We start from the raw sequence: 22,359 nt of genomic DNA on the forward strand, positions 1-22,359 counted from the left end.
GTTTTCTTTGTACTGAGCTATGACTATTGGCTAGTAATTTTTAGGCCATAGCTGAAATTATTAAAAGAAAATGTACTTAGGAGGTATGTACTATTAGCTAACTCGGTGTTATTCTACTTTTATAAAGCTCTAGAAACAAAAGGGGGGGTAAGTATTCTACTGCCCAATAGGTCATTTCCCCTGTGTGGGAGTAATAATAAAGCTTGGTTTGTCTCAATTAGGTTGCTTGCAAGAAGAGCCAGGTTTCTTTAGTTCTTTGTTTTGTTTGTCTTTGCCTACTCGTAACCATTCAGTGATAGGGTGAGTATAAGATGATAACCTCCTAGGCTCTACTCACTGAAAAGCCTAAAGCAGTAAGTCTTAAGGAGGCAATTTTAGTGCGGACAGAGTATTTATCTAACAGGAGGGAGGAGAAGTGAGAGGAGCCTGGTGTTGGGAAAACATTGTAGTGACATTTCTAAAGGTTTCACTTTGACTTGCCTTTTGTTATTTTTTGCTGCCTACCTCCAACTTGCCAACTTATAGGAACTTATAGGAGTTCCGTTTTAATAACATTGAACCCAGTGGCTCTGCTTCCATCTCACACCTTGAAAATGATTTGGCAACCTAAGAGGATAAGGAAGAAGAAGCATGGGCTCCGTTATATGGAGATGGGAATGCTTGGGATGTTTTACTCTCTGTGCTGGAATGCTACATTTAACAATGCAACTTGAAGGGGCTTATTTGATGGTCAAATGATATGAAATACAGACAGTTGAGAAATAAAAGGTTTCCCTTGATCAATTCATCACTTAGAAATATAATGTCCATTATAAATTGGTGATAAAACATACGTTTTAAGTTTGTGTAAAAAATGGTTTTGCTAGTTTAATTTAATGCTAGGGAATATAATGTTTAAATTGAATCATAACATTATAAGGAAGAAAAATTAGAATCATAAATAGACCAAATTATTTTCATCATTCCCCTCTGCCCTCTGCCCAAAGTAATTTCAGTTCCAGAGGATAGGGGTGGTAATCAACTATCTGGAAGGAGTACAAAGAGGCTGATTTATTCACTGTGTGAATGAGAATGTTAGGTAATTTTTTTCTCTTCTCAGCATATCTAGATTATCTCACAGGTATCTGGATTTCAAATAGAAGGGAGAAGCTATAAATTTAAACTATGTTGTTTAGTACCAAGATCAAGTGGGGTTTATCCCAAGTTCAATATTTGAAAATTAATTAAGGTAATCTATCATATCAATAGGCTAAAAGAGAATAGTCACATGACCATGTCAATAGATGAGGAAAAGGATTTAACAAAACTCAACACCCACTCATGATAAGAATGCTCAATAAACTGGGAATAGGGAGGAAGTTCATCCACTTGACAAAGAATAAATACAAAACAACCTATAGCTCATGTCATGCTTAATAGTGAGGAACTTGAAGCTTTCCCACTAAGATCAGGAACAAGGCAAAGATTTCCCCTATCATTGCTGCTTTTCAACATCATACTGGAAGTCCTAACTAATTCAATAACACACACACATACACATACACACACACACACAGAAACAAAAAGTATACAGATACACGTGATAATATATTTATCCAAACCCATAAAATGTACAATATCAAGAGTGGACCCTAATATAAAACTATGGACTCTGGGTAACAATGATGAGCCATTGTAGATTCGTCAGTTATAACAAATGCAGCACTCTGGTGGGGAATGTTGGTAATGGATTAGGTTATGCATATGTGGGACAGAGAGTATATGGCAGATCCCTGTATCTTCTGCTTCATTTTGCTGTGGACTTAAAATTGCTAAAAATAAAGTTTATTTTTAAAAAAATTGTCATAGTTTTTTTAAAAGGGAACTAAGACTTCCATAAATTTAGATGTTTGATTATAGGGCTTTAATTGATGAGATGTCTTGTGACTTGAGTATTTTTATTAGTCACTCATGAAGTCTAGAGAAATCCTCTAGTAGGCATTTTCTTTGTCATTCTTAGGTCAGATGTTGCCATTTTGTATAATGACCGATCCGTCCTTGAAAATCACCATGTGAGTGCAGCTTATCGACTTATGCAAGAAGAGGAAATGAATGTCTTGATAAATTTATCCAAAGATGACTGGAGGTGAGTTTAAGAGGAAACCTAGAGGAAATTTAATTACAGGAAAAAGTTAAATTATGTGACTTAAGATGAGGAAAACAGATGAAAGTTAATTCCTTACTCAGACAATAAACAATTCCCCTTGATTGGCTGACACTGAGATGAGTACCTGGAATACTTTGTTCAGGAGCCAAGCTCTGTTCAGTGGAGATGAATTATTTCCAGGCCAATTCAATGTCTATATGCATTGGAGCCAGTCCAGGAGATGGCACACCATAAAACAAAGACTAAGATTCATAGTTACATACTCTCTGGAATGTGGTCCTACCTAAGTTCAAAATTTTAGTGTCATGCTAATTCCTTCATATATTACTTTCTATATGTGGAATTCAGCTTTATTTTTAAGAATTCACTATTCGGGGGAAAACATAACAAATATACTAAAATGGCCCAGGTGCAGTAAATCTTACATGTTTCTCCAAAGCATTTGTCTGCTTATAAAAATAAAATAAAATTAAAAAAAAGCATGGAATGGTGATACGTGTGGCCTTGGAGGGAAAAACAGCAAGGTGCACCCCTGTACTCAGCAGACTTTTTCTTCTCTCTTCTTAATCTTGGTCATCCTCATCCCCTAGGATTGCCAGGTTTAGCAAATAAAAATAAAGGACATCCAGTTTAAATGTGAATTTCAGATAAACATAGAATTTTTTAGTGTAAGTAGGTCCCTAATATTCAGTAGAACCTACTTATACAAAAAAAAAAAAAAAAAAAAAAAAAAAAAAAAAGAAAGAAAAGAAAAGAAAAAGCTTTTTTGGTTAAAAGTCAGTTAATGGGTTGTAAAGCTTTCCATTCAAATGCAAATATCTAAGGTGTTGTTGTTTTTTTCTCTTTAAATCAAGTTACAGAAAAGTGTCCAAAGAAAAGAAGTGACCTAGGCTCAAGAACTGCCTTTAAATAAATAAGTTAATTAATTAATAATTAACAAAAGGTCACGTTTGGGTTTAAAACAGCCCTAATTTACCATGGTTACTTTTCCAAGCATTGAAGTTCCTGGTTTTTCAAGCCTACTTTTGCAACTTAGAAACAGCTATAAGATGGGGCGGGGGGAGGGGACGGGGAGGGCGGGGAGTGGGTAAGGTGAGCAGGGAGGAGGCATTTTGTTTTGGGAACCTAGTTTATTCTGCAGGAAACAATAGCCCATGAGGGTTTCCAGCCTAGGAAGGCCAGGATCTAATTATAAAAAGACTTAAAAGTGACCACTGCTGGGCTACCTGGAGAATAGAAGGGCAAAGGTAGAAGTATTAGTGGGGTGCCCTCAGTATCCCCATCGGTTACCTGTGGAAGTGGAGTTCTTGTGATGTTGCAATGAATTTCCTGAGACTCACACAGGAGGATGAGTAATTTTTATGTCTGTGGAATTAAACCCCTGGGTTTACAATGTCCATTTCCTTCCATCCCGCCATGGAAAAAGCCCAGTCTTCTCATCAGCAGGGCAAGAATAAGGCCACTGCCCGAGTCTCCACTCCATATTAAAGCACAGTCCAGTCCAGCATCCTTTGTGTGGCTTCTAAGACCACATGGCTATGGAGAGAGAAAGGCAAGTGCAGTTCATGGAGCAAAAGACCACAGGGAGCAAGAGCATCAAAGACAATAAGAGAGAAAGAACTATTTTTAAGTGGACAGTCCATAATTTTCAGCAAGAACCTCTGATGTGTGATTGTTTTTAAAAGCAAATAATTTGATCAGACCATCTTCAGGTAGCTTACTTACAATTTTTTGTATGGAAAATAATCCAATAATCTACACTAATAAAAGAGAAACATGCAAATTAACCATCACTCTGCTACGCCAAGCCACACCCACCAGCCAATCAGGAGTGAGTATGCAAATTAACCAAACCAAGATGGCGGCCAGCCACAGAGCTGGAGCAAGCAGGAGGTTTGGGTTGCCCTGGCAATGGAGGAAGCCAAGCTTCCCGCCCACCCTGGCTGGCCCTGGCCTCCACTTAAGGCTACAAAGTTTCAATTATAGAAGATAAATAGATCCTAGATACTTGCTTTCAGCCGGCCCTGGCCTCTGCTCAAGGAGGCGCTGAAAAAAAAAATTAAAAAAAGGAGGGGCTGGGACGCAGGGGGTGATCAGGCCAGGATGGGACGGCAGGGGCCGTTGGGAGTAAGCAGACCAGCAGGGGGAACAGTTGGGGGTGAGCAGGCCATCAGTGGGGGTCAGTTGGAGGTGATCAGGATAGCGGGAGCGGGGGCAGTTTAGAGTTAGCAGGCCATCAGGGGAGCAGTGTTTTGCACACTCAAAACTGTAAACCTTCATTTGCTCCACTCTGTATTTTACTTATCTGTACTGAGCAAGCAATGAATTATGGAAGATGCAAGCCTTTGCTGGGCAACTTAACTTTCTACTTAGTGTGAGAATGAGTTATTCATGTATAGGTTTGTGACATTGTCATCATATTTACAGTGTCTTGGTTAAAATTTCAGTAGTACTGATAGCTCATGACATGTAAATGAGTCTTGGTTTTCCTGGGGTTCTAAGATGGGAGGTTGGCACAGTGGAGTGGTCCAAGCACCAGCTTTGGGAGTGGGAACTCTTGGGGTTGAATCTTATCTCTGCTATGTTATACGTGTGTGACTGGGCAGAGGATTCAATCTCTTGTGGTAGAAAATAATAATACCTCCCTGACCGGGTTGTTATAAAGATTAAATATATGTATCAACCAGAACACTGCTGGGTTGAATAAATACTATATAAATAGTGGTGATTTTATTATAGTATATACTGCATTTAGAATAGGTTTTCTTTCAAATTGGTTAGGATCCTTTCAGATAGAAAAACAACATTTAAGATTTATGAGCCGGGGAGGATTGCAGGAGTGGGAGAAGCAAGCATCTCCAAGGGGATGATGTTAAACAGCATCATTCACAGGTCACTCTGTTGGCAATTTCCTAAATCCTTAAATGTTTAAAATAATAGCTTTTATAAGCACATTTACATTAAAAAGGCAGCTTCTTTTGTGCTTATATCCATTAAAAATAAATAAATGTGATCAGTGATGTTTAAGGAAATGTTCCTCTTCAGAACAGTAAAGGGCCAAATGAACATTTTCCTTTTGATAACTCCACAGGGATCTTCGGAACCTAGTGATTGAAATGGTTTTGTCTACAGACATGTCCGGTCACTTCCAGCAAATTAAAAATATAAGAAACAGTTTGCAGCAGCCTGAAGGGTAGGTAATTTTCTTTTGTGATGTTACAGTTCCATGGGCTTGCAATTAGAAAGAACTGTAATTGGTTATTTTGTTCTGATAATTTGAATATGTCCTTGGTTTGACAGGACCGACAGAGCCAAGACCATGTCCCTGATTCTGCACGCAGCAGACATCAGCCACCCGGCCAAATGCTGGCAGCTTCACCACCGGTGGACCATGGCCCTGATGGAGGAGTTTTTCCGACAGGTACTCCTTTCACACTCTGTGCAAATGTTCTTGGAAATAGTGACTGTGCATATTGACGTGCTCATTTTTTGACACAAAGGTGACTTATTAACTGGCCACAATACATTTTTGGGAACCCAGGCAAACTGTATTAATCTTTCAGATAAATGTATTAAAAATTTCCTACATGGTAAAAACAAACAAACAAATAAAAACTTAAAGAAAGTCAAGTCTTGAATCTCAGATGTCACTCTTAAGGAAAAAAGAAAAAAAGGAAGGAAGGAAGGAAGGAAGGAAGGAAGGAAGGAAGGAAGGAAGGAAGGAAGGAAGGAAGGAAGGAAGGAAAATATTAGAGTTGTTTTTGGCTATTAAGAGGTAAATGCCAGATTAGAGATAGAAAAAACTTTCATAGGAAAAAGGGGAAAGGGAGGATATATGACACTTCTACATACATCTTGGTTAGAATTTAGTCCTGTATGTATAGCTGCAAGGGAAGCTGACAAAGACAGTTTTTAGCTGTGTGGACCCAGGCCTACATTAAAAAATATATCTATTGTTATGTGAAAAAGCAAGCCTGGATGTGGCTACAAGGAATGGCTAGTGGCCTCTGCTACAAGTATGCATTTTTTTCTATAGTGTGTCTGTTCTGTTTCCATTCCCACCTGGGATGCTAACCATCTGGAGTTGGCATCAGATCCCACAAATTAAGAGCTCAGTGGTCCAGGAGACTGGATGTACTTCAGATGCCAGCCCCATGTGGGGCCCCAGAGAATACTGTTGAGAAAAAAAAAATGTTAAAGACCTGTATAAATTGAGAGATATGTTAATGGATTGAAATATTAAATATTGCTAAAAAACCAATTCTACCAAAATTGATTAATAAACTTAGCATAATCCTCATAAAAAATTATAATAGGTTCCCTTGTTGAAAGAAAAGCTTATGCTAAAATCTACATGGAAATGTAAGAACCTAAAATAGTTAAAACAATTTTGAAAAAGACTAAGAAAGTTGGAGGACTTATACTTCCTTATTAGAAGATACTAGAGGCCCGGTGCACGAAATTCGTGCACGGAGGGGGGGGGGGTGTCCCTCAGCCCAGCCTGTACCCTCTCCAATCTGGGACCCCTCGAGGGATGTCCGACTGCCCATTTAGGCCCGATCCCAGTGGGCAGTTGGTTATCCCTCTCACAATCCAGGACTGCTGGCTCCCAACTGCTTGCCTGCCTGCCTTCCTGATTGCCCCTAACCACTTCTGCCTGCCAGCCTGATCACCCCCTAACCACTCCGCTGCCAGCCTGATTGATGCCTAATTGTTCCCCTGCCAGCCTGTTTGACCCCAACTTCCCTCCTCTGCCGGCCAGGTCACCCCTAACTGCCCTCCCCTGCAGGGTTGATCGCCTCCAACTTCCCTCCCTTGCAGGCCGGGTGCCTCCCATCTTGTGGTGGCCATCTTGTGTCCACATGGGGGCAGGATCTTTGACCACATGAGGGCAGACATATTGTGCATTGGAGTGGTGGTCAATCTGCATATTACTCTTTTATTAGATAGGATAGAGGCCTGGTACAGGAGTGGGGGCCAGCTGGTTTGCCCTGAAGGGTGTCCCTGATCAGGGTGGGGTTCCCTTGGGGCATGGGGCAGCCTGAGCAAGGGGCCTGTGGTGGTTTGCAGGCCAGCCACGCCCCCTGGCGACCCAAGCGGAGGCACTGGTATCTGGAATTTATTTACCTTCTACAATTGAAACTTTGTAGCCTGGAGCGGAGCCAAGCCTCCTGCATGCTCCACCAGCAGCCATTTCTGTGGCAGTTAATTCACCTTCTATAATTGAAACTTTGTAGCCTTAAGCAGAGGCCTGAGCCCGGCAAGGGTGTGCAGAAAGCTTTGCTTTCTCCATTACCGCGGGCAACCCTGGCCTGGTCTCTCCAGCTCCGTGGCTGCCGCCATTCTGTTTGAATTTGTTTACCTTCTATAATTGAAACTTTGTAGCTTGAGTGGAGGCTTAGGCCTGTCAAGGGCAGGTGGAAAGCTTGTTTCCCTCTGTTGCCTGGGAAACCTTGCTCTCGGTGGCTGTAGCCATCTTGGTTTGATTTATTTGCATACTCGTCCTGATTGGCTGGTGGGCGTGGCTTGTGCTGGTGGGCATGGCTTGGGTGTAGCGGAGGTATGGTCAATTTGCATATTTGTCTATTATTAGGTAGGATAGTATAAAGCAGGGGTCCTCAAACTTTTTAAACAGGGGGCCAGTTCACTGTCCCTCAGACCATTGGAGGGCCGAACTATAATTAAAAAAAAACTATGAACAAATTCCTATGCACACTGCACATATCTTATTTTGAAGTAAAAAAACAAAACGGCAAAAACACCCGCATGTGGCCCGCGGGCTGTAGTTTGAGGACACCTGGTATAAAGCCACAGTAACCAAAGCAGTGTGTTGTTGACATAAGACCAATAGGCAAATAGACCAACACAATAGAATAGTGATTCCAGAAATAGTCTCATAATTATTGGTCATTTGATTTTCTACAAAAATATCAAAATATTTAAATGGAAAAAAGAAGTTCCTTAAATGTCAATGAAACAACACTTATTAAATATATTAGAGAAAAGGAACCTGTGACTTACCAATACCATTTATAAAATTAACTCAAGAATGATTGACCACAGGCTTAAACCTAAAACTATAAAGTTTCTAGAGAAGAACTCAGGAGAATCTTTCTCTAATCTTGAAGGTAGGATATATTTCTTAGATAAGACACATAAAACACTATATATGAAAGAAAAATATGGTTAAGAGGACAAAAGCACAATTTAAAACTTCTGCTCTTTAAAAAACACGATTAGAATAGTCAAGCCATAGAATGAGAAAAACATGTTTCTACTACAAATACCTGTCCAAGAGCTTGTCCCTGATTGTATAAAGATCACCCACAAATCAAAAATAAAAAGAAAATCAGCCCTATTTGATCAGATGCCTCATAAAAGAAAATACACAAATGGGTAATAAGTATATACAAGTATGCTCATTATCATTACTTATCAAAGAATTATAAATTAAAACCACGATGAGATACCAGTACATCCTCACTGGAATGGCTAAAATTAAAAGGACTGTCAATATTAAGTACTATTTAAGTGGAACAACTGCAAGTGTCAGGCATTGCTGGTGGGAGAATCGTTACAACCCGTCTGGACCACTACTGGTTAGTATCTACTAAAGACAAACTTAATATCCCCTGTGACCCAGCATGTCCACTCATAGGTGTATAACCCAGATAAGTTAGTGCTTATGTCCATCAAATGTCTTATACAGGACTAGTCATAACATAGTAGTTATGACAGCCCAATACTAGAAACAGTCCAAATGTGCATCATAGATATAAATGGGTAAATACATTATGGTATAGTCATAAAATAGAATATGATACAACAATAAAAAAATGCACCACATACAAAAAAACAATAAATCTCAAAAAATGCATATTGTATGATTCCATTTATATGATTTTCAAGAACTGGTAAAATTAATCTGTGCTTATTGAAATCTGAATAATGGGTGACTTTATGGAGTAGGATTTTCTGGAAGATATTAAAGGAACTTTCTGGGGGTGATGAAAATGTTTTATATCTTAATTGGGTGTTATTTATACAAGTGTGTTCATAATTTATAAAGTTAAGAGTTGAACATTTCCCCCCCTTAGTTTAGAAAACAGTATATCAGGATAAAAATGCTTCATCAATTGCTTAAAGAACACTAAAAACAAAACAAAACAAAAAATTACTGTGTTAAAAAAATAGCTCTGCCCTGGCCTGTTTGCTCAGTGGTTAGAGCCTCGGCCCTCAGACTGAAGGGTCGCGGGTTTGATTCCAGTCAAGGGAACACACCTCCTGCTGCAGGCTTGATCCCCAGCCCAGTCGGGGCATGTGGAGGCAATCAATCAATGTGTCTCTCACATTGATGTTTCCCTCTCTCTGACTATCCCCCTCCCTTCTACTCTTTCTAAAAATTAATGGGAAAAATATCCTTGGATGAGGATTAAAACCCCCTCATCCCAAAATATTAGCTCTACTAAATCCCAGAGACTCTTGAAAATTACTGATAGTTCTCCCAATAATACCATGACTTGTATTATCCATGTCTTTTATTGATTTCAAGCCAGACAAAGAATAACTGACAGAATCATGAGAATAATGAATTCAATGGATTTGAGTGCAGATGTTTTTAAAGTTCATCTTATTTTGAATTTTCTAGCAAGATGACTGATACTAATAATGAAGCTTCCAGCATGCAGTGATTTTTGACATCTGAATTTCAGGGCAGAGGGAAATGGTTCTATAAGGCTACTTAGCTACTTTATCATTCTCAGTGCTTAGTAAACAGTGACTCAGATATCTGAATATTAATGTTTAAGATATACTCAACACAAAAGGTCAAGTTTTAGAATAGTTATAACATCATGCTTGGTTTTTGTAATCTGCATTTTTCAGGCTGTGTTACTTACAGGAAGAGGGCATCAGGTTTTTGTTTTGTTTTGACAGGACTCTTGGTAGACAATCCTATATAATAAAGAGGTAATATACAAATTGACCCTCACACCCTTGCACAAGATGGTCGCCCCCATGTGGACACAAGATGGCCGCCATAAGATGGTCTGCAGGGAAGGACAGTTGGGGGGAACCCAGGCCTGCAAGGGAGGGAATTTGGGGGGACCAGGCCTGCAGGGGAGGGCAGTTGGGGGGGGGGACCAGGCCTGCAGGGGAGAGCAGTTGGGGGGGGGACCAGGCCTGCAGGGGAGGGCAGTTAGGGGCAATCAGGCCTGCAGGGGAGGGAAGTTGGGGGGAGCCAGGCCTGCAGGGAAGGGCAGTTGGGAGCAACCAGGATTGCAGGGGAGGGCAGTTGAGGGGGGACCAGGCCTACAGGGGAGGGCAGTTGGGGGGACCAGGCCTGCAGGGGAGAGCAGTTAGGGGCAATCAGGCCTGCAGGGGAGGGAAGTTGGGGGGAGCCAGGCCTGCAGGGAAGGGCAGTTGGGAGCAACCAGGATTGCAGGGGAGGGCAGTTGGGGGGGGACCAGGCCTGCAGGGGAGGGTAGTTAGGGGCAATTGGGCCAGCAGGGGAGCAGTTAGGCGTCAATCAGGCTGGCAGTGGAGTGGTTAGGGGGTGAACAGGCAGGCAGGCAGGCAGGTGAGCAGTTGGGAGTCAGCAGTCCTGGATTGTGAGAGGGATGTCCGACTGCCCATTTAGGCCTGATCCCTCGAGCGGTTCCAGATTGGAGAGGGTGCAGGCTGGGCTGAGGGACACCCTCACCCCCTGCATGCACAAATTTCGTGCACCGGGCCTCTACTGATAGATATTTGTGTAACCCCAAAATGTCCAGAAATGACAGTGTTTGCTTTGATGGCTGTAATGAATAGCCCTAAGGAGAGTAAAGTGTATATGTTAACATGGACTATTAGAAAATCAAACTATCTCTGCTAGCATTGCCTCTTTCCTTCAACTACAAAAAATCCTCTCAGATCATAATGAATTGACTTAGGACTTTAGATTTAATACTGCAATCTTATAGCTCTCAGTCTCTGGGTTTTTTAAAGTAAGTGATGTTCAAGTCCCCTTCAGAAACATACGCAGCAAAACGAGAATGTGGAGTTAAAGGTCAAAATGAGTGAGTTTTCACAAGCAAAACAAGTTTATAAGACTTATGCTAAAATATGACCTTGACTCCAACAGGTAAAATGCTTTTATGCATTCAGTTAAAACTAAGTGAGTCTCCCAGTTCCTACATATTCTTAGCCATGCCACGTAATTTAGCCCTTTGGAGGTAGATACAGCAATGAATCTGAAATTCCTCAGTGTATGCTTTGCTCATAAGCTATTTAACTGGATCTGTGTGTCTCTGCAGAGGTCCCAGCCATTGGCAGGACTGCAATGGTTCTCCCATGTTTTTTTCTCATTCTTGCTCATCCTCATCTCACCACCTGTGAAACCACCACGTTGCAGAACCCACAGGGCTGAGAGATCCCTTCTCACTATGTGGCCAAGTGACTAGGGTTTTTTCATCTCAGCCAGTCCAAATAGCACTTTTATAAAGCAATTTGAAAATGTATTCCTTCATTCCTTCGGAATGTACTAAAAATCTAAATACTGTGTCATGCGAGCCACTGTCTGTACTAGAGAATTTGAGGCAAATCAGCCAAGATCTGCACAGAACCCAGCATGGCTCTCAGCTGCAGTGTAAATGCAAACACTGTGTGTTTCTTGTCAAAGAAAGTGTTTGATGTATATTGGGCAAGCATAAGAAGTCTGATAACGCAAAGTAAGAGATAGCTCGACTTGGCTTCAGAACGCCTAAGTGTAAGCTCTAGCTTTCTACCTGTCCAGTAGGGAAAATATAAGATGGTGTTAATTCCACTTTGCCTCCTGCGAGGATGGTTGTGAGGAACAAAATGATAGAATAAATGTGAGAGGTTTTATAGACATAATACAAATATGAGGAATTGGTATTATTTATTATTTTCCCAGTTATTTTAAGCTTTATATTTTTCCAAAGCAAGGTATTAGGAAGCCGTTGATATTTTGTTATTTGATAGTTATTTAAAGCCAAACCTTGAAGGATCTAGCTGCAATAAAAAACACACATATTCCCAACCATGGTTTAAAAATTAGTTGATTAAGAGAAATATTTTATTTTTGCCCTGCAAAATATGGCACTAGACTTGAAATTCAAAATTAGACACTGGATATCAATTCAGAAAAATTTTAAAAAAACTACTCAAGGTAAGGAACTGATTTTTAGAATCAACAGCTACAAGAAAATTTATGTGTGCATGTGTGTGTGCACACGTAAATACACACACATTTTAAAAAATCTCACCTGAAGATATACTAATTGATTTTAGAGAGGAGAAGGGAAGGAGAGAAAGAGAGAGAGGGGAAAAAAACATGGATGTGAGAGAGAACATGGATTGGTTGCCTTCCATATGCACCCCAACCCAGGACTGAACCCACAATATGCATGCACACACATTCTTATATGTATATATGCATGTGTATACACATACATATGTATGAATTAATGTTTCAGAAAAACCTAGAGGAGTTTGGGGATCAATTTCTTATTAATTTGTCTACCAAATTTATCTTATCTAACAAAATAGCTTAAATAGACATTAACAATTTTTAACACCATGCATTTTTGCAAGACAGAAGTGTAGACCAAGCTACTTGTATCATCCTTTAAAATCTCATCAATGTTACTCCAATCCTTGGTGTAAATATTTTAGATATACCTTCTAAAATCAATGCAAATGATAGCAAGAAGAGATCAGAACTGTATCCAGAATTTGCTGTCTTGAGAAACTCTTTATTTCTGACTCGTGAGTAAGCAGCTGATGGTAAAGAAGATAAAGCAGGTCCTTATCTCCGGGGCATTTTCCACAGCACACCTGTGAGTCATCAGCACGGCAGTGCCCTCTCTGAGTGTCCATGCAGGTCAGCACAGTGGCCTCTGCCCTCTGACTGTAATGGGTGTATTTGGAAAGTGCCCCATTCATTTCAACTATGTCCAATATTACTGAGAGATCAGAGGTGGAGGTACCAGCCAAGAAAATAACCATTAATAAAGGAAGACAGATTTTTACTTCGTATTCCCTTCTTGAACAGACATATTAGGTTGGCAAGATAACAGGAAGTTAATACAGTTCAAGTTAAAATATATATAATCACTACCATTAAAAATTGTGCATACTTCATACTAAATGAACCTGATGACTAAGTGAAGTTTTTCTCTTTTTCAAATAGTTGCTTTGTGACACATGAAAAAAAGAAAAAACCCACACAGATATATGTGTGAAGCCTACCTTGTATTACCTTGTCAGCCAAGGAGAAATGAAGAACTGGAAATGCAAATTGTTTAGAAAGGAAGGTCAAAATGATTGTTTTATCCTAAATAGTATGCAGTCAGGCCCCTTTATTTTCTTCAGTGTTGCTAGAAATAGTATAAAGAGTTATTTAAAAATAAATTATATTCCCCCAATACAATAAAAATGTATTTAGTTAGTGAATTCTCAATTAAGGATCCAATATCACAAATTTAGAGACACAACCAAAACATTTTCATAAAGAACTGTAGCTATGAACCAGGATAATAACTCAAAATTTAAAAAGCAAAGCTAATAGTTTTAAGAGGCATGAAAGTGGAAACATCAATTACATCGGGCATATTAATGTTCTGTAAAATATAACACTAAAAAAAATACAATTATATCATATAAATTTTGCTGAAACCGAATGTTAACTATAATAATCATTAAGCATTCAAACAGTTTTGGTGACTTTTATAGAATTTAGAAGGGCCATTTTTAGGAGGAAGGCAGGAAGGTAATTAGGTGGCCTAAATTCCTTAAATAAGTTGTTCAAAGAAGGCTAAACTATTATACCTACTCCTCAATTTAAATCTCAATTAATTCCCCAATTGAAATAGAGGTCCTTCAAATACTACTTCTGACCTCACAGTGACCCCAAAACCTGTGGCCAGAGGCTTGCTACATGTTTGTTGTTGCTGTTGCATCTGTGATTAAAAATGGGGTTCGGTACAAAAAGGTTTCTCAAGACTTCATACTTTACTTTTTCCTACCTTTTGCCATTTTTTTTAGAACTATAAAAACTGTTTGACTTCAGAGAAAAAAGAAAAAAAAATATGCCATTAAGTCACTGGATTTGACATCTTGTTGACAGCCATCAGAGCATTTCACGCTGGTAGGAAAGCATAAAAACAATTATTAGATCTTGGTCATGGCCTTTCAAAGAAGAAATCTCCAGGGATTTCTTCTTTGAAAGAAGACAGCCTCCAAGGGAATTGCTAAGACAGGCATAGCTGTCAGGCACAGCACCTCAGGCTGCCTTGCGCTTCCATGTCAATGGGGCCACTCTCTCCACTTCCACACCTGCAGGTTCCTCCCAGGAACAGCTGCAGACAGCCAGCGGTATAATTGAGTGGCACTGGTTAATTAATCTTTATGGCCCTATAATTTTGCTCCAATCATTTGTATGAGTCAGAACCTCAGAACATTTGTGTAGTCAGTAAGCTATTGCTCTTAAAGGTATCTATTGGGCCCCCAGAAGACAGCACAGTCAAATGAGAGCACAACCTCCATGGAGAACAAGGTGACATACAGTGCCTGTGGCTTTGACCCTGATTTCATCTTGATGGAAAGTAAATGTTCACTATTCAGGGACAAAATAAGGAAAATTATAAAGTTTGTCAGATTTATACTCTGGGGTCCTAACTTTCTCTTTACATATCTTTTCTTCTCCCTTAGTATCCAACTGGTCCTATTGGTGCCCCCATAGTCTGGCTGCAGAGCCCCCTACTAATCTTGTACTCATAGCCTCTATTCGCCCTAAAGAATAAAGAACACTTTAAAATATTTATAAATAAATTAAATAATCAGTGAATTTTAATATTCAGTGTGCCTTCACACTGGAAATTTTATATTCAAAATCAATTACAGAGTACAAGAAGCAAAGAGAGTATAAAATCTCTCACTCCATCTGTAGGAAGGTCGACCCTGTATGTATCTGTCAATTGCCATCCAGCATTCTATAAAATTTAGCTCATGGAAGGTAAGTCATCACAATGCCTTTATCAGGTCCAAATTTTCGTTGTTAGGTCAAACAAATAACTTATATAGTATAAAAATACATCTATTAAAATGTCAGATAGCTACTCTTTCACCAATAAAACAAATCAGTTGTATCTGCATATATTAAATAAGTATCCACAATATCACATTTCCCCTGAGGTTTATTTCTATTTTAACCATAGTAATATCATTATTTATATTTTAATGAACTATTAATAATATTATTCTTATACCTTATTTTCAACATGTTAACAATCAAATCCATAATAACCTTCACATCTACCCCTCACACAGGTTGTCTTATGTATATACATGGCACCAAAGAATCCTTTTCCTTAAGGTTTGAAGCTCAAGAGTCAATCTCAATTCATTTCAAGCCATCCTCCCCACTGCTGACAAATTAATCTTTCAAAAGTCCAATCCTGTTATGTCAATTCCTTCGTAGAAAAAAGACAGGGTGGAAAGCCAATGCCTCTTCATTACATTAAATAACTACCAACCCCTTTCCTGTGGTTTAACGCCCTCCAGATATGCACTAAGCATCCTAAATACTTTTAATTTTCACAGTTCCATACTTTTGTTATTATGAATTATGGTTATTAGCTAACATTTAATCACTACCGTATTTCCTGGTTTATAAGACGACTTTTTAACCCAGGAAAATCTTCTATACGCCCAGTCGTCTTATATGCCAGAAAATGCGGTGCTTACTAAATATTAGGCCCTGTCTTTAGGCTTCACATTCATTATCTTGATAACCTCAGGGTAATTCTATTTGGTAGATACTATTATATCTTTATTCCTAAAATGGTAAACCAAAATTACCAAGTTAGGTAACAGATGAGATTTGCAGAGAGAGCCGGCTGAACAGCAGTGATTCCATACTGTGTCTGTGATTCCAAGGCTAATGGTCCTAATAATTCCCTTTCATTTGTCCCTTAAACTGGGTATAAATATTAATTCCACATGTTGTGGATGTTGTTATTCTCTAAGGGAATGAGGGTAGTTGCTGGGAGAGGTCACAGAAATTATATTACCTGTTTGCTTTAGGTCCTGACATGGTAAAACCTTCCTGTGTGTAGCTACTTCTTTGGTGACTATAAATTTTCCTGAACAATTCCGATTTCAATATAATGAGGCATCGTTTAGAGGAAATACACCAGAAAACATTAACGCCCATAAAACATATGGACATGATGCTGTAAAGCTCATGATGAAAAGTTGTTAAAGGAGCAGAGTGAGGGGAAGCTATGGAGTCCTCAGACACATGTTGCATTGTTACAAGTGAAAGACCCCCTCCCTGTTGTGTCCCTTGATTTCAGAACCTGACCCTGTATCTCAGCTTGTGGCTGGATGCAAGGCCAGTGCCCCCTTGAAGATGTGCAACCAATAGTTTAGGAGAAAATAGATCCCAAAGCTTTCTTTCAAATGGCCAGACAGTTGAAGGGAACAGGCACAAGTGAAGTATTCCCTCTGTTTCATTTGTAAGCACATCCCCTCAAATGCAAAGGAAAGCACTGATATTAGATGAACCTTGTGATAATAAAGTTTTACCCAGAGCGGCCATCTTTATTTTAGGAGATGAAAACCTAATTAGCCCTTCTGATGTTAAACCCAAACATTTAAATGGAGTTCTTTAAGATAGGCACTAAGTTAATCTACTATAGATAAGGTCAAATTAAAAAAACAACAAAACTCACCTTTGACATTTAACTTTTCTCTGAGAAAATATTAAAATAAAATTATGCTTACAAAATTTAAGAATGTTAAAGATATTCTTTGTTACTTGCTATGGGAGATTCAAATAAAATTGGTTAATAAGTAGAAAGATATTTAAAAATGCTCATATACTTTTAATTTCAAAAAGCAGTCTAATTAAGAATTCTTGATAATGACGATCTGCTGATATATTTGGCATGGGGCACACACAAAAAGAGCAGAAAAATTCCTTAGCTGGGTTGTTAATTAAATGCCAAATAACACACTAAGATGATTATTTTATGGTGACTTCAGAAAATTCCAAAGAGCAAGGTGTCTCTTTATAATCAAGGGGTTGTAATAACACAGCAGAGTCTCCAAATGCTGAAAACCCTCATTTCTTTCTTTCCTTTTCAATGTGTTCCTAAAGCAGACCATCGGAATAGAATTATACAAACTTAGACTATGCTTTGGCTTTATCACAATCATAAACACACAGTGCCAATTAAAAAATGAAAGATGTGGCTTTTAGCTTCGTATCTAGACTGCTTGTTATCTTAGCTTCTCCAGACCATGTCTGTACTAATGAGCCTTCCTCTCTGCAGGGAGATAAAGAAGCTGAATTAGGGCTTCCATTTTCCCCACTTTGTGATCGGAAGTCAACGATGGTGGCCCAGTCACAAATAGGTAATACTGAAGATCGGGGCTCACGGGGAGCCGGTGTGTGTGTGTGTGCTTGTCGGTTTTCAGATGGATACACCATGTTGTCCACAGAGGCAACGTCCATGAAGACCTCATTCCATAGTCATGATAGCTCGTTCCTTAGACCTAACTATTGGTGCTAAATAATGGGAAATATTAAAACATCCTCACAAAATGAATTCAATGAAGCAGTGTTAGTAAATGTAATTGTTATTCTGTTGGTAATCCTTTTACCAGAAAGGAGATAACTTTAATCTCGTGGAAGAGACAGCCTTTTTTGTTGTTTTTGGCTGATTACTGGTTTCTGTAATTTAATCTTTTGAATATAGGACAAGTCAGTGAAAATAGTAATATAGGTGTTCTGTTATCACTGTTTGCATAATATGCTTAATATACTAGCTTATATTCTTTTGAAAAAAATTTTATGCGAATAGATAAGCCAACAATAAGTTTGAAAAATGATACTGCTCCCAGCCATATCCATTCTTTTCATTTGTATTTGTGTTTGAGACTTCGAGTCCCATTATTAAAACGTATCATTGCTATGCTGCATAGCTCAAATATTTGTAGTAGTTATTCCCTGAGCCAGCCTTTGTACCACTCCATGACTGTTAGATGGCTGCCTTGCCTCTCCAGCTGCTCCTGCACCACCTCCGACAAAGCCAGAGTCAGCTGTAAGACAGCTTCTTGCTCTGACCTTTCCCCCTTCCCACCCAAGTTCTAACAGCTTTTTCTAGATACCATGACACCGGTGCCTATAATGCAGGTGTGAGGGTGGCAGGCTAAGGACCTCCTCAGGCAACCTGGGAAGAGTGGAAGTTTCTGAGACTTATTTCTGCAATATAAATTGCGGCTATGTTAGCACAGGTGATCTCTTATTTGACAGTCTCCATATCCCAGGCATTTAAAACCTTAGCCAATGGTAACTGGGTGGCCAATTAGCATTGCTTTGAACCAAAGGCAAGATTAAAACACAAAACTGTTCAAGTTTTTTTTTTTAAATTAAAAATGTATCTTTATGTATTCTATGACTCATCCAGTTATTTGAAGTTCTAATTACTTTTATCCAAGTATCTAGTAGATGGGCTACTCTTCAAATATAGATATTGCTTGGGACACTGTTACCTAAACAAACCTCCCTCTGGTTACTCTCCTATATTCAGATGGTAGCCCATTGCTGCAGGTGTGTTTCAAGCAACAAGCACTCGATGTCCAGCACCACCCCTCTCCGGGCACCTTGGGGTGTTGAATGTACACCATGCTTAGAATGGTTTCCTTCTCTTCCACCTACACACTGGGGTGGCAAGTGCCCTATTCTCTCTGTGTGTCATCGTCTGTCTTGATGAGGACTTTAAATATAAAAGTCTTTATTCATTCTGACACGTCCATGTGGTGAGATTAATGTTGTCTCCCAGAGATGATTTGACAGAACTCACCCACGTACTGTGAACTAGCACTTTACATCCAGAGAATAATAAACAGCAATCTGAAATATTAACATACTGGCAGAAAGCTCTGACTAATATAGTAAGAGGAGGGAAAGTGGTTGCCTTCCTGTTGTCTGAGAAAATACTTTAATTTCATTTCTTTGAAGCTTAGATATTATTTCTTGTTGGGGAGTAATGAAATTGAACAATCCAGGGAAGACCTTTCAGAAAGGGTAATGATGACTCTCATTGTGAAAGGAAAATATATTAATTTTGATTAGATCCTGATTTATTGTTAACAATAGTAGGAGGCTGAATATTAAGTAGGAAAGCCAATATACTTGAGTTAACAAGCTTACATTGTATCACTTCCACTGCCTGAGAATATTTTATCTAGCTGTTAGACCATCCCGATTGATTGTGTTAGTGGATTAAACATCATCACAAGGGTTAAACAAACCAATATTATAGTTGATACTTGTTATAAGGAGCATCAGAGACTGTTCATGATTACTAATTTTAGAATTCAGTAAACTGTAACATTTGAAATTTTTCTTTTGCAGGTTTTATTGATTTCATAGTAGAGCCAACATTTTCTCTTCTGACAGACACAACAGAGAAAATTATTATTCCTCTTATAGAGGAAGACTCAAAAACAGAAAATTCTTATGGAGCAAGCAGGTTTGATATTTTCTTTTTTGTATCATTTTTTTCATATTAGTGATTTTTCATAACCTTTTAATTATGATTAATTTTAGTATTTCTTACATAGGCAGGAAAATTCTTACAAGAATTATTGGACATTATTGCCACCTGGTGGCTGTGTATTATATTGCCTATGCCTTTGAAATAACTTGATGTCTGTTACAAAAAAATATCAAAGTATTAAGGAGTATATTAGAATAGTATTCAATACCAAGGAGAATAAAATTATTGAATTTTTATTGAGGATATATGTATTGTATCCTGGGTATCTAACATATCTAATTGTGTTAGATTTCTTACAAACAAATCAATCACAGCCCACTTGTATATCTTGAAAGATGCTCTTATCAAAGCCTTTTAAATGAGATGAATGCAATGAATCTATATAACATGTTACAGTAAAGTCCATTATATATACAACTTATGTTGTTTCAAACTAGATTTTTTTCATCGATAAATTTGTTAAGGGATATTATTTAAAACTTCCACCTGCAGAAAAGTCATACTAAATTCTTACCCATCTGAACACACAACTTTTCCTAACAGCACACCAGCAGGCTCCCTTAAATGTTGCCCCAAGGAGTAAACTGAGGGAATGTCCTACCTGAGAAAGAATCAGGTTAGCCTGGAGACTAAATGGTGGAGGGAGAGGGCTCCAGAAGTGTGATGCCCTTTTGTTGATGTTTATCAATGGACTCACTACTAAGTCAGCTCACCCCACGTTTCTGCTGCCCACATCAGCCTCTCCACCCTGTAATACATTACATGAGCACCCCAACTGCTGCTCTGGGAATCCCTGACAGTCTCTGGTCTTCTCTAGGATATAAGGAAAGGAGGGAGGCGAGGGTCCCTAACAGGTGCTCAACACTGGGCCGAGCACCTGCCATCCTGCTTCTCCAGTTGGTTTTGTCCAGTGTTTCAGGCTTTGCTCCCTTAGCCCATATCCCCGTGGTCGGCAAACTGCAGCTTGCGAGCCACATGCAGCTCTTTGGCCCCTTGAGTGTGGCTCTTCCACAAAATGCCACGGCCTGGGCAAGTCTATTTTGAAGAAGTGGCATTAGAAGAAGTTTAAGTTTAAAAAATTTGGCTCTCAAAAGAAATTTCAATCGTTGTACTGTTGATATTTGGCTCTGTTGACTAATGAGTTTGCCGACCACTGCCATATCCCAACCTCAGTATATTCTGGTTTCTTTGGTTGTTACTGTTAGCTTAAGCACCTTCATGTGTTTATACACTGCCAATTCATTTAGACGATCAAATAAGAAAGGCACCGTGAACGATGGCTCCTGTTCCCCAGACTACTCTCTTGCATGCGTGGACCTGAAGAGCTTCAAGAACAACCTGGTTGACATCATCCAACAGAACAAAGAGAGATGGAAAGAGTTAGCTGCTCAAGGTATAGTTGTTTATGAAGCCTTACCGCCACCTCTCTCTGTCTTACCTCCTCTGAGATTTTGGATTTTTCCCTCCTGGTTTTATGCTTTTATAAAATATGCAAGCCCTTGGTAGTATTTGGAATTTAGCTACCCTTTGATTATTCTTAAGAAAGTTGGTTAATCTATGAAAGAAAAAGAGATTCTGCTCTGTTTATGCCACATGGACTGCAGAAGTATGTCAGTGGGTGTCAGGGAAGTGGATATAAGGAATGGGCCAATAAAAAGCTGACAAAACTTCCAGAGGCTTTTATGTTGCCTTAGGAATGTAGCACCTAGTGTCAGAGATTTGGTATCTGGTTCTTTTTTCTTCTTTCAATTTTACTAAGTTACTTTTTTGTCTGACAGTTTCACTCAGGAGTTGGAAAAGTAATCTGTAATTTATGACCTGAGAAACAAATATGGAGCTAGCTCTAGTTATTTCTGACTCAAATAAATTAGTCCATTTCGTTTACAGAGTATGTGAGTTCATATCCATCATTCATTAACTTTAATGCAGGAAATTAGCTTTCAAATACCAGATCTGGCCCCTGCCTTCTCTCCCCCACTCCTACCATGGTTCTGTCTGGCCCCTGCCTTCTCTCACCCCCCCCCCCCCCCCCCATGATTCTGTCTGGCTCATGCTCTATACTCCCTGCACAGTGCACTCTGGCAGTTTCTCAAAACACCCAGGGTCTTTGCAATGTTTGCTTCTTCAGCCAGGAATTCTCTTGGATCTCTCTGCAAAGCTGATTCCTTCTTGATTGGCAGGTCTGTTTTAACTTTTAATTTGAAAAACACAACACTTAACAATTCTCATATAGAGTTATATACTATTACTATTTTACAGATAAGGAAACAAAAGCAGAAGACAGTTTTGTGACTTGCTCCAAATCTCACAATTAGTAAGTGCAGGAGTTAGGATTCATTCTTTCCAAATGCAGGGGCCTAAAACACCCCAAAGAGACCTCCCCTGGACTACTATTCTATTTTCCCCCACTAGAGTCCAGTTTAGTCACCTCACAGTGATATCACTAATCCATAATCCATACTTTCACATTCCCTTCCTTATTTATCATGTCTTCCACATGGAAATGTACAGTCCACAGAAGTCCATGATCTACTGTGTTTTCCAGTGTATCTTCAGCAACTAGCACAGCGCTAAGCATAGAATAAGTGCTCCGCAAATATTTGCTTAATTAAATAGTTAATTAATCCTGGGTGATACCATATA

The 22,359-nt window shown here is 39.1% G+C and overlaps 1 protein-coding gene across 2 annotated transcripts in view; it reads left to right on the forward strand.

The window, feature by feature from the left end:
* Positions 1 to 22,359, forward strand: part of PDE1A (phosphodiesterase 1A) — a 257,318-nt gene that overhangs the window by 219,797 nt on the left and 15,162 nt on the right. For both annotated transcript variants that reach the window (XM_079783074.1, XM_079783075.1), the window contains exons 10-15: positions 2,000 to 2,125; positions 5,238 to 5,339; positions 5,447 to 5,567; positions 17,485 to 17,566; positions 19,572 to 19,689; positions 20,964 to 21,109. In XM_079783074.1, the coding sequence (XP_079639200.1) occupies positions 2,000 to 2,125; positions 5,238 to 5,339; positions 5,447 to 5,567; positions 17,485 to 17,566; positions 19,572 to 19,689; positions 20,964 to 21,109 (695 nt within the window). The remainder of the gene's footprint in view (positions 1 to 1,999; positions 2,126 to 5,237; positions 5,340 to 5,446; positions 5,568 to 17,484; positions 17,567 to 19,571; positions 19,690 to 20,963; positions 21,110 to 22,359) is intronic.

Source organism: Cnephaeus nilssonii, assembly GCF_951640355.1.
Source record: "Cnephaeus nilssonii genome assembly, chromosome: 10".
Classification (NCBI taxonomy): Eukaryota; Metazoa; Chordata; class Mammalia; order Chiroptera; family Vespertilionidae; genus Cnephaeus; species Cnephaeus nilssonii.